This window comes from Herpailurus yagouaroundi, unplaced genomic scaffold (assembly GCF_014898765.1).
Source record: "Herpailurus yagouaroundi ecotype Mexico unplaced genomic scaffold, PumYag 189, whole genome shotgun sequence".
In the NCBI taxonomy this organism is placed as follows: Eukaryota; Metazoa; Chordata; class Mammalia; order Carnivora; family Felidae; genus Herpailurus; species Herpailurus yagouaroundi.
In genome coordinates this window covers 3,519,171-3,532,241 of record NW_024412420.1, presented here as the reverse complement: position 1 = coordinate 3,532,241, position 13,071 = coordinate 3,519,171, and the positions used below count along the sequence as shown (strand labels likewise).

At 43.2% G+C, this 13,071-nt stretch overlaps 1 protein-coding gene and 2 non-coding genes across 7 annotated transcripts in view; all 3 read right to left on the bottom strand.

Annotated features, from left to right (window-relative positions):
- TEX14 (testis expressed 14, intercellular bridge forming factor) overlaps positions 1–13,071 on the bottom strand; it is a 109,651-nt gene that overhangs the window by 61,537 nt on the left and 35,043 nt on the right. For all 5 annotated transcript variants that reach the window (XM_040496997.1, XM_040496993.1, XM_040496996.1 and 2 more), the window contains exon 3: positions 580–694. In XM_040496997.1, coding sequence (XP_040352931.1) covers positions 580–694 — 115 coding nt within the window. The remainder of the gene's footprint in view (positions 1–579; positions 695–13,071) is intronic.
- On the bottom strand, positions 1,384–1,598 carry LOC121045196 (small nucleolar RNA U3). The gene has a single exon (XR_005797626.1). It is a non-coding gene; the product is annotated as a small nucleolar RNA U3 (small nucleolar RNA).
- LOC121045197 (small nucleolar RNA U3) lies at positions 9,590–9,802 on the bottom strand. Its single transcript, XR_005797627.1, has one exon. It is a non-coding gene; the product is annotated as a small nucleolar RNA U3 (small nucleolar RNA).

The following is a 13,071-nucleotide window of genomic DNA, read 5'->3' as shown; positions in this document are numbered from 1 at the left end:
TAGCAGTTAAAAGTATGTCTCAACATAGCTAATACAACTATTATTCACTGATATGAATTAGTAAGACTCTTTTAATATCTTCCCAAATAATTTCCTAAATGCCCCAACTCATTTTAAAAACATACTACTGGGCCACCTGAGTGGCTCAGTTGGTTAAGCTAAGGACATGATCTCACGTTCAAGCCCTCACATTGGGCTCTGTGCTGACAGCTCAGAGCCTGGAGCCTGCTTCAGATTCCGTTTTTCCTACACTCTCTGCCCCTCCCTCACTCACTCACACCCTCTCTCTCAAAAATAAAATAAACATTAAAAAAAATTTTGGAGGGGGGTTGCCTGGATGGCCCAGTCGGTTAAACGTTGAACTTTGGCTCAGGTCATGATCTCGTGGTTCATGAGTTCGAGCCCCACCTCAGGCTCTGTTCTGCTGATGGCTCAGAGCCTGGAGCCTGCTTTGGTTTCTGTGTCTCCCTCTCTCTACTCCTCCCCTGCTCGCTCTCTCTCTCAAAAAATAATCATTAAAAAAAATTTTAAATAAAAGCATACTACTCATTTTCTAGACAGCGATGTCACTGTACTTACTGATTTGGATCTGATCCATAATCCACCAGAACATCAACTACCTTCGTAAGGCCTAGTAATGCCGCAACAAAAAGTGCAGTCTGGCCCAGGGAGTTAACCGCATCAACATAAATTCCTGCAAAACAAATGCAAGGGTCAATACAAACATCACGAAATCCCGTAAAACTAGAGAAGTTCCTACCAGGAGAAAATTTGAATTCCCTTATACAGTATTTTTATGTTTTACTACTGTAAGCTTTTTTTCAAACATAAAAACTCACAAATTAGCTAAAGGCAACCAGCATTCCATTCATCAAAAATACTACTTACAGAAGGTTGTATTAAAGCATCCCACCCCAGCACTCTAAAAGCCCAATTAAAATTATTTCCAGGTTATGGGGCACCTGGGTGGCTAAATAATTTGAGCATCTGACTCTTGCGGAGCCTACTTCAGATTCCCTCCGTACCCTCCCAGTCTCCCGAACCTGTGCTTTCCCTTTCTTACTATGGAATGGGTTTAAACTACTATCAGGTTCCATGACCAACAACCTAATTGGTTCAAAAAATACACAAACCAGCGCTAAACTACAAAACTAGCTTAACACTCAAGAAACATAAAAAAAAAAAAACAAACAGTCCCCAAACAAAAAAAACACCAGCTAACGGAAAATAAACACAAGCATTAAAAAAAAGTACATAACGAAGAAACATAACTACAAAAGGTCCGCAAACCAACTACGGTCTTACAACACAAAAGCCCAACCCGCCAATCGCTTTAACTTACTATAAAAGCCTCCTAATCTATCGCGACTGAAAGAACACAAAACCACTCAGACTGTGCTCTCTCCCTCTTACTCTCCCAAAGGGAGAGAAAGAACGATCATCAATGGCAATCAGCAACTGTAACGACAGCACCAAAAGCCAACTTCACGCTCAGAAGAGAACACTTTACCTCCTCCTCGTGGTTTCGGGTACTCTACACATTCAGAGAAACTTCTCTAGTAACAAACTATAGAAATGATCCCTGAAAGTATAGTCTTAACGGGAAATAACCCAACTTTCCAGAGTGAAAGAAACCCACCTACATTACACTGATGGTGAAGTTTTTTTTCTTTATTTAAATGTCAATAATTTTTCAGGTGTACACTGATATGTGTTTACCAAAGAATTATTCATTACCAAAGTTCGACAAAGCGTTTTTAAATAAATTGCATTTCAGAAAACAATTCAAGTCATCACTTTGATTACCATACAGTTGATAAGCAGCCAATCACACGCCATTTTTTTGCAACCTCCACCCCCGTTGCCGCAGCGTCAGGTTTAGGTGAATGATGACGACTACAAAGCGCGCCGGAAGTCCAGGATGCGCCTCAGTTTAGACCAACCGTGTAAGTGAGGAATCCTTTTGCGAGAAATATGTTAAGAAGTAGATAATGAAACTTAAGCCCAAAGCCAAAGACTTGCATTTGCAAAGCACTCCGTTTTTATTTTTATTTTTTGATGTTTATTTTTGAGAGGCAGTGTAAACTGAGGAGGGGCAAAGACGGGACGGAAAATCTTAAGTGGGCTCCGTGCTGACAGCAGAGACCCCATGCAGCTGGAACTCATAACCGTGAGATCATGACCTAAATTAGAGGCTTATCAGGCTGACCCACCCAGGCGCCCTACCACTCCCTGTTTTTAAACTTAATCCTGTGATCAAAGTACCAGACATAAATGTTCTTTTGGAGATTTTTTTTAACAAATGAAGGAATTTTTATTTACATAAAAGTTGTGTTTAAATAAACACAATACATAATTCTCCTGCTTAAAGTTTCAGGAGCTCTCAGCTCTTGGGCTAAGGGCAATACACATAGCTTACTAGGCCGTTCACAGTCTGGCCCACAATCAGCTCTCCAGCCTTATTTTGCACCAAATTCCCTCTCACTTCAGCCGTACTGAACTTAACAGCTCTTAGGCTCACCATTTTACCTTCTTCCACAGAGCCTTTGCACAAGCTGTTCTCTTACAGGAATTCTCTCCAAACCCCTTCTCAACTTAACTTCAATTCATCATTAAGACATCTGTCCAAGTGTCCTCTAAGGGCACCCTTCCCTGACCTCGTTAACTACATCAAACATCTTCTCTGTGTGTTTCTTTGATTAATGCCTGCTCTTTGCACAAGACTGTGTCTCAGAAGAGCAGAGACTATGAACTGCCCTTGCATACCAACAATATCCCAAACACCTAGTATCGAATAATGAATCCAAGCAAAGGTGTCAGTGCAGAGAACTGGGCAAGATAGGGGTTGTAAACATTGTAATTGGCCATTTTAAGCCATGGGTGAAAATGAGTCACAAAATATCCTACCTAAATAACAAAGAGTTGAGTATGGAGCCCTGAGGCCCACTCACATCTAAGGGGCAAGCCGAGAGGACAAAGCCAAAAAGTAGGGAGAAGGAAACCAAAAGAGGTAAGAGAAAACCTAGAACAAGTGGGTCACAGTGACAAGGGAAATAAGAGTTTCATTTAACTTTTTTAAAAAGCTTATTTATTTATTTTGAGAGAGAGAAAGAGGGGGCGAGAGAGAGAATCCCAAGCAGGCTCCACACAGGCAATGCAAAGCCCAATATGGGGCTGGAACTCAGGAATTATGAGATCATGATCTGAGCCCTCAAATGACTGAGCCACCCAGATGCTCCAGGGAGATAAGGAGGATCAGTCAACAGCATCAGAGCTGGAGAAATCTAGTAAGAAGGATCAATGTTCTTGGTGAGAGCAGTACTAGTGGGGTTCATATTTCTTATTGCTCAGGTCTCACCGTGTTACAAGTATTTGTGCCATGTCTGTCTTCTTTACCAAACCTTCTCCCCTAACCTTGAGGGCAGAAACTGCCAAATTAGTCCTTTGGTTCCAAGTAAACTTATCTGACCAACAAAAGCAAGCCTAAGGGTAGAGAAGAGCAGCAAAGAACAATGTGGGAAGACAATTCTCCCACATTCTCCGTGGATGGCTCCTGTGTCTACATGTCATGAGAGTGAGGCACTAACTACCCTGTGTTCTAGACTTTTTTTAAAGTAGCCTCCATGCCCAATGTGGGGCTTGAACTCATGACCCTGAGATTGAGAGTCACATGCTCTACCCATGAGTGAGCCAAGGCTCCCCAGACTATCTTTTTGAAGATGTCTGTATACCAAACTTCGGAAGATACAGTATCTCCTTTAGAGCAAAGTGCAGTCATGCTTACTGCCCAGTGTAATAAAGATAATGGCTCTTTGTGGAGCAAAGGGCATACTGTCTATTATAGAAGATTTGGATTCCCCAAGCTCAGGATACTTCTGCTGTAAAGCAACCCACTACGTGTGCAATATTATATAGCTCTTTGCATGGCTCTGAGGGAATTAGGGCCTGAGGAACCAGGACCAAAAAAACTAAAAGTGTAGCTATTGCTGCTGCTATGAGTAATAAATTATCATTCAATTCACTACCCAGGAATCTCATGTTTGCTGCCTGAATTGATAAACCTGTAGCAGGCTAATTTGTAAAACTGCAGACTATTCATAATTCTTGACAGGAAGGAACTACAGTTTAGGGAAGCAGACTGGTTAATCCCTGGGGTTCATGAAGTAACAAATTAAACCAACCAGGGCCTCTGAAGGCTTAGAGAAACACTTAGGGAGGCAATGAGCAACAAAGTCTTGAGAATATACAGATAGCTGCAGAGAAAAATAGGTTGAAAACCAGTGTCCCCACAACTTACACAAACAACGGCTTTTCGGTGATTTCCTAGTAGAAAACATTTATTCATTTACTCATTAATTCATTCATTCAACAAATATTTATTTCAGGCCAGTCCCACTGTAGCCATGTTGGGACTGATATAAAGGTGACCAAAGTAACCCCCCCAACAAGTGGCCAAAGGCAGCTTTCACAAAGACTGACTAAAAAGGTCAAAAGAACTGGGTTCAAGTGTTGAAGTCCTAATGACAACTTTTTTAGCCTGGGGCCTCCAGATGGGTCAGTGACCTAATTTCTGGGCCTCCTAGGAAGCAAGACCTGATATTATTTTTTTAACTTTTTTTATTTAATGTTTATGTATTTTTGAGAGAAACAGAGAATGAGAGAGAGAGCATGGGCAGGTAAAGGACAGAGAGAGAGAGAGGAAGATACAGAATCCAAAGCAGACCTCAGGCTCCGAGCTGTCAGCATACAGCCTAATGCAGGACCTGAACTCACGAACCCTGAGATCATGATCTGAGCTGAAGGCAGATGCTTAACCAACTGAGCCACCCAGGCGCCCCAAGACCTGATATTAATAACCATGTGTGCCAGGCACCATTCTAACTCGATCCTCACAACAGTACAATGGGAGGAAGATACTATTATCACTGTTTTATGGATTGAAAAAACAAGGTTTAGAGAGGTTCAGCAATTTTCCAGGGATCACAAAACAATCTGGCTCCAAAGTCCCTGCACTGCAACATATTGTCTTCCTCTCATCCTAATTTCTCAGCCTTGCTGCTCAGTATTACAGAAGCCTTTAGTTACTAAACAATGCTGTCCATGGCGTTAAACACAAAGGGGAGAGAAAGTGTTAATTTCTGAGAGCAGGAAACCTCGACAGCTTTGGGTGGAAGTAGGATGATGGAGGGTAAAGGGAATGAGAGGATAAAACAAATAATGGGTGTATAGGAAGGATAGATATTTCACTCTACTCTGCAATAGTCCATGAACCAATATAAAATGGTGCCTGGGCTGAAATAGAGGAAAAAAACATGAAACTTCCTGTGAAGCCTGAAAAAAATTTAAAAATGAGAAAACATTCACAGTTGGAGAAGAGGTGGGAAAGTTGACACTTTCCTAAATGCAGTTAGGAGTATGAAGTGTTATAATGCTTGTGGAAAGCAATATGGCAATATCTATTAAATATCTATTAAAAGCTGGATCCAGAAATCCCATTTTGAATATTAAAAACCCATTATGTTGGGGCGCCTGGGTGGCTCAGTCGGTTGGGCGGCCAACTTCGGCTCAGGTCACGATCTCGCGGTCCGGGAGTTCGAGCCCCGCGTCGGGCTCTGGGCTGATGGCTCAGAGCCTGGAGCCTGTTTCCGATTCTGTGTCTCCCTCTCTCTCTGCCCCTCCCCCGTTCATGCTCTGTCTCTCTCTGTCCCAAAAATAAATAAACGTTGAAAAAAAAATTAAAAAAAAAAATTTGGGTAGTCAAAGAAGCCTCTCTTTGGACGTTACATTTAAACAGGAAAAATAACTAATGCAAAGATTCAAAGAAGGGAACAAAGTGGTACGTTCCAGCAACTTGAGGGTAGCTAGAGAGCATACGGGTATGAGGGAGAGGGGAGGTTAGGCAGGGCCCAGATATCTGAAGGTTTTCTAGGCAAGGGCAAGGCCAGGGGAGTCTGGATTTTAAGTGTGACAGAAAGCCACTGAGAAGTTTAAAGCTGTGGGGACTAGTTCTGAGGCCACTGCCTCAGGTGTCTATTGGAGTCATCATCATGGCTTGCATTTGGAAGGAGAAACTTGACCTGTTCTGGAAGTTGAATCAATAGGACACATTGATGGACACACTGATGGGTGAAGGAAAAAAGGTTTCAAAGGTGACAAGTTGGTTTGTGCCTGGAACAACTTGGTGCATGGTGCTGATAATAGGAAAGACTGGGGAAGAGACGGATTTCTCATCTCAGGGAGGGGCTTTTTTTAGAATGGGGGGAGTATTCTACTCCACTTGCTTTATCTAATTTACCTTTACAAGAATCCCACGTATCGATGCTATTACTACTACATCTACCTAGGTTAGAGGGAAAGACTGAGGTTAAGAAACTTCCCAGGGCCTGGGTGGCTCAGTCAAGTGTCTGACTTCAGCTCAGGTGATGATCTCACAGTTCATGAGTACTGCTGACAGTTCAGAGCCTAGAGCCTGTTTTGGATTCTGTGTCTCCCTCTCTCTCTCTGCCCCTCCCCTGCTCGCACTCTGTCTCTCTCAAAATTAAATAAACTAAAAAAAAAAATCTTTAAAAAAATTTTTAAAAACTTCCCAAGAACCCACAGCTAGAAAATAACAAACCAAGGAGCCAACTCCAGAGCATATACTTCCCTCATAGCCCCCAACCTGTAAAGATGACCAAGAACTAATTTACGGCTCACAGTAAAAGCCTAGTCACTGTAGATCCCAAAGGAGAAAATCAAGGAGGAACTACATGGTACATAGCTAGAGTGGAAGAAAGAGAAATTAACTGTGATCTGGGGAGGTACTTCCAAAACCAGGAAGCAATCTCAAAGCTTCAACGCCAGGAAAAGAAAGGAGGTACACCCTCAGGAGGTGCTGTTTCTTTCTTTCTCTTCTTTTCTTTTTTAAAGTTTATTTTGAGAGAGAGAGAGAGAAGGACAGACAGAGAGAATGAGTGGGGGAGGGACAGAGAGAGAGGGAGGGAGAGAGAGAATCCCAGGCAGGCTCCAAACCTAACATGAAGCCTGACTTGGGCTCAATCCCACATATGAGATCACGACCTGAGCTAATATCAAGAGTCAGATGCTCGGGGGACCTGGGTGGCTCAGTCGGTTAAGTGTCCGACTTGGGCTCAGGTCATGATCTCGCAGTTTGTGGGTTAGAGCCCCGCATTGGGCTCTGTGCTGACAGCTGAGAGCCTGGAGTCTGCTTCGGATTCTGTGTCTCCTTCTCTCTGCCCCTCCCCCGCTTGTACTCTGTCTCTCAAAAATAAATAAATGTTAAAAATTAAAAAAAAAAAAAAAAAAAGCGAGAGAGATGCTCCACCAACTGAGCCACCCAGGCACCCCCTCTTTCTTTTTAATTTTATTTTTAAGTTATCTCTTTACCCATTGTACTCCACCAACTGAGCCAGCCAGGTGCCCCTCAGGAGGTACCTTTTCCACACCTGCACCCTGGAATTATTACTTCAGTCCTCCCTTTTTTTTTTTTTTTTCTTTTTTAAGATTTTATTTTTAAGCGGCGCCTGGGTGGCTCAGTTGGTTGGGTGTCCAACTTTGGCTCAGGTCATGATCTCACAGTTCGTGAGTCTGAGCCCTGAGTCGGGCTCTGTGCTGACAGTTCAGAGCCTGGAGCCTGCTTCAGATTCTGTGTTTCCTCTCTGCCCCTTTGCTGCGCGCTCTCTCTCTCTCTCTCAAAACTAAGTAAACATTAAAACAAAAATTTAAGATTTTATTTTTGAGTAATCTCTACACCCAAAGTGGGGCTTGAACTCACAATCGTGAGATCAAGAGTCTCATGTTCTACCGACTGAGCCAGCCAAATACCCTTCATTCCTTCTTTTTTCTCAACTCTATTCTCAACCCTCCTCATCAGCCTACCTCAGCAATGATTTTGCCTCACACTTGGCCCAGAACTTGAAGCTAGCAGTTGAAAAACCCTCAGTGTGGTCTCACTACAGGGACAAACCACCTACACCTGCACTCCCCATCAACTCTGGCTGCCCACTGGGAGTGGCTCTGTCCTAAATCTCAATTTCTCCTGCTCTACCCAATCCTTCCATCTGCACTCAGACTTGTTCTCCTATCTTTAATTAAACCCCATCTATATCCCATATACCCCCACCCCCACCCCCCCCACTCCCCCACCCCCTCCCCCCCACCCCCCGCCCCCCCCCCCCCTCACCACCCCCCTTCATCCCCCAGCTAAATGCACATCTACCTCTATACTCTCCATCACAGCTTGATTTTCTTCTGGGAGCTCTTTACACCCATTTAGTGGCAAGCCCTCCCACCCCTTCACTGATCAGCTCATCCCAAAACAGTTTCTCTATCACAAGACCAAGAAAGTCACCATTAAATGCCATGGATACCTTTCTAACTGCCTCTTAATCTCTCATCTGCTTTCTACACATTTCTCTGTCCCCACTCCCCTTCCTTGGCTTTGGTCAAGCACGGCTCATGTGGTTTCCCTTCTACCTGTCTGGCTGTCCCTTATGCCATTAATGTGTTAAAGGTCAGAAATCTCTCCTAAATGTGCCCTAAACTGAATTCTATCATCACTTCCCACCCCACTGCCCTACCTAATTCAGTTCTTCTTCCACTCTCCCCATCTTAACACAAGGAACCCATTTGCACAAGTCATAAATCCTGACAATTATCCTTTTTTTATTTTTTATTTTTTAAATGTTTATTTTTGAGAGAGGGGGTAGGGGGAGAGAAAGAGGGAAACAGAATCCAAAGCAGGCTCCAGGCTCTGAGCTACCAGCACCAAGGCCAACAACGCAGGGCTTGAACTCACAAACTGCGAGACCATAACCTGAGCCGAAGTCGGATGCTTTATTGACTGAGTCACCCAGGCGCCCCTGATAATTATCCTTAATAGCCCCTCTCACTCATACCTACATTGAACCAATCCCCCCAATTCTGCCAATATTACTCAAATATCTTTCAGATCTGAACAATTTATCTATCTCCATCACCACCACCATCCTCCTTCCATGTTGATGAATGCAGAAGGTAGGTGCCTAACCTGGCCTCACATTTGCACCTCAACTCCTGCCGCTAATTGCCAACGCGGTGTTAGTGACTTTAAGCTACACAGGGCACTAAGTCATTCTTTTAATAGCATACTACTAACTTTAGGATGACAAGGAAAATTGAGTTCTCACAAAGGCTTAAGGCCAAATCTTTCCATTTAATCTAACACAATCACACACACACACACACACAAACAACTAGTGGTGCCTGGATGGCTCAGTCGCCTAGACATTCAACTTTGGCTCAGGTCTCGAGCTCAAAACAACCCTTCCTGAATTCGAACCCCACCACGGGACCTGTGCGGGCAGCTCAAGCCTGCTTCGGATTCTACATCCGGCCACCCGCCTTAAAATATAAGTGAGCTGTTTAAAAAAAAAGAAAAAAAAACAATTTGAAAATAACAGGAAAGAGCGACTTCAGATAAAAATTAAACAACGTGGTTGGAAATTTACAACTACAGTTACCAACTCAAAAAAAATAAAAACCTACCAAAAAGGTCCAAACACGAAAGTTAAGAAATATTGCATGTACTTAATCAACTACGCTAGTAGAAACCACTCAGACTGCATCCTTTCCCTCTTCCTTCTCCAAGGAGAAGAAGAACGATCATCAACGACAAAGGGTAGCTGCAGGAACAACACCCAGTATCAACTTCACGCTCAGGAAAGGACACTGCATTTCCTCCTCATGGTTTCGGGTACTCTACACGTTCAGAGAAACTTCTCTAGTAACAAACTATAGAAATGATCCCTGAAAGTATAGTCTTAGCTTTTGGCTGCCAACCTTTGCTTGGTCTATAGCAGCCGTCCACTTTACGCTGATGGCGACATTTTTCCACATTCCTCCTGCTTGAGAAATACCACATAAACATATTTCCAAAGTATTGTTTCATACGCCACCTTTAAAAAAAATTCTGAACACTCTTATGAGGCTTTTTCTTTAAGATGCTAAGCCTTTTAGTTTGTAATTAACCTATTACGGATTGACAGCCAATCAGAAGCTCTTGTCTTTCTGACTCTAAATTAAACACAAGCACTTCCGGACTAGTTGGAGACTAGGTGCGCTTGGCGGCGCCAATTAATATTTGCATCTCAAGTACGACACGCAGCGTCTGTGGGTGGGATTTTTTTTTTAAATTTTTTTTTATTTTTTAAGCCTCTAAGATCCGAAATTTCGAAAGCTAATAGGTAGGTTAATTTGACATTTTTACTTTGAGACGGGCTGCTGGTTACTCACTTGAGTGTGGACCTGAGGGGCACTTATCAGATTCACCTGGGTAGCTTTTCAAAACAATGTATCCAGGCCAGTCTTAAATGGGGAACCTATTAGTTTATTTTGAAAAACGTTTTTTTCCTCCCAATTTTTTTTTTTTAATTAGGAAAAAAGTAACGACTGTGGTGTGGTTACTTTGGGGACTTTTGGGAAGGAGAGGTCTGCTTTAATTAGCAATTTTGTATATTTTTGTATTGTTTGAATTTTTTTAAATCTTAAATTGTATCACCTTTATTTCACATATCATCAGGTCTGTCTAGACAGATCACAGCCTATTTTTAGCTTTCTTCCCGGTGCAGCTCAGTATTAATAAACAAATCCACCTAAATTGTTTTTTTTTAAGCAGGCTCCAGGTCTAGTGGGGAGCACAAATGCAGGGCTTGAACTCACCACACTGAGATCAAGACCTGAGCTCAGATCAAGAGTGGGACGCTTAACCAACTGAGCTACCCAACTGCCCCTTGTGGGACCCAAGAAATTTAACAAAAATCCCCTACCCCTGGACAAGCAGAGCAAGACTAACTCCATTTTGTGCTACACCCACCATCTCATGTATAACCCCCATATGACCTACTTATTGCTTAAGACACTCCCCCACCCTAGTCAAGCCCCTGAGCACACCCTTACTGGAAACCGGCTCATTTAGGAATGTGGAACCCCTAACCGCCAAAGAATGTAAATCCCGCCTTTTGCTCGCCAAACTTGCGCGCCAATTCTGACCAGAGTGATAGGCTAGTTCAAACAGTTACTATAGGGTAAACTGTAATTCAATTGGCCACCTGCGTGTGGACTGACATGAATGTGCAACCTTCTGTGTGTGTTACAATTTCATTGGCCACTGGCCCCCATAAAACTGCTACTCCTCTTAACCTAGGAGTCCAAGTCCCTGCTCCGCTGTGTCGGGTATACTTGGGCCCAAGCTCGAGCTTGCAAATAAACCCTCATGCGTTTGCATCGGTATCGGCTCCTTGGTGGTCTCTCGGGTTTGAAATCGGGGGCATTACACCCCTCAACCTAAGTAAGTCTTAAATTTTTTTTTTTAATGTTTATTTTTGAGAGAGAGAGACAGAGCATGAGTGGGGGAGGGGCAGAGAGAGAGGGAGACACAGAATCCAAAGTAGGCTCCAGGCTCCGAGCTGTCAGCACAGAGCTCAATGTGGGCTCGAACTCACAAACCGTGAGATCATGACCTGAGCTGACTGAGCCACCCAGGCGCCCCTTAGATTTTTTTTTTTTTTTAAATAAGTTGCCAGGTGAGTCTGACATGTTACAAACCTCTACCCTTCCCCTCCAAAAAACCCAGACTTAAATGTGATTTCTTATTTGTTAAAAAAAGGAACAAAAACACAAAAACAAAACAAAACAAAAAAACCCTATCATTTCTCCACTACTTTACGATGTTCCAGACCTTCTACTAAACCCTTTTACATAGATCATCCGATTTAATCTTGGAAATAACCCTAAGAGTTTAAGGAAACAAACTTAAAATGTTAAGTGGCTCACCAAGGCCAGAAGGCTGTCTCCTGCTGCCTTCAGCACTGACATTGTACCTTTCTGTATCTTGTAAATCCTTATCTCTTTCCAGTAATTCACATGAGAGGCTCTTTGTGTTTTGCCTAAGACTAGAACTAGGTAAACTCAATAAACTGACCTAGCTAAAGTAAACCCATAAGGAGAGAAATAGGCAGAAGTACTGGGGGGTGGCGTACGGGGTGCAGAAGTTGCAAAGGGAAAAAAAGGGGGAATCCACGTGCACTGAGGAGCAGTGACACATCATTTTTAGGCATTTCTTACAGATGCTAAGGAAGCAAATCAGAGGGCTGTCATTCCTGAGAAAGGGTGGCTGGGAATGAACCACTGATGGGAGTTGGCTTCCTCGTCAGAAGTGCTACAAAAAGAAAAAGGCTAAGGATACAGGATATCCTGACCTGAAGGCCCTCTGGTCATTTCCTGACAGACAACAGCCATGTATTGTTTGCCCAGTGAACAGTACTGGGCAACTCTGTGACAGATCAAAAAGAAAATGACACCCCAAACTCCTGTCCTTCTCAAGGAGATTACTAACTAACGGCAGTTTGTCTTCAGTAGACTTAGCAAGTCATCAACTGGGTACTCAGACAAGGTAGGCCTCCCTGGAGGAAGCTGAGACTTCGCCCTGCATATCTCACACCCATGTGATACACACACACACACACACACACACACACACACACACAGAAACACCCCACTTCTGAGTACAAGAGTGAGATAAAGGTAGTGGGGGGAGAAAAAGAAACATAACCTTTATAAAATGTTGAAATAAGGAATTGGACTAAATGACCTGCTTTGATAGTCCCTTCTAACTCTGATAATTTCAAAGTACTTTATTTATTATCTACAATACCTGTATGAGGGGTGTTACTGTTATTACTTCTGTTCTACAAAGAAATGGAGGCACACTGAACTTAAGAAACTTCTGTTTGCTGAGAGACAATGCCAGACCAGGTTTCAATCCAAGAGGTCTGACTCACATGCAGCACATAGCAGACACCAGACCCCAGCTGTAGATCTGCTTACCTGACATCTAGTTGACTGACATCTTGAATTGAATGTCTCAAAAGCACCTTGAACTCAACATGACTAAACTACTCGTCTGCTTCCTAAAACCAGGCCTCTTCCAGTTCCCTGCCTTGGTGATGGTATCACTGTCTACCCCACCAGGAGCACAAACCAGAAAACAAGGGTCATCTCTGACAGCTTCCTTCACACCAACCTGTCATAAGG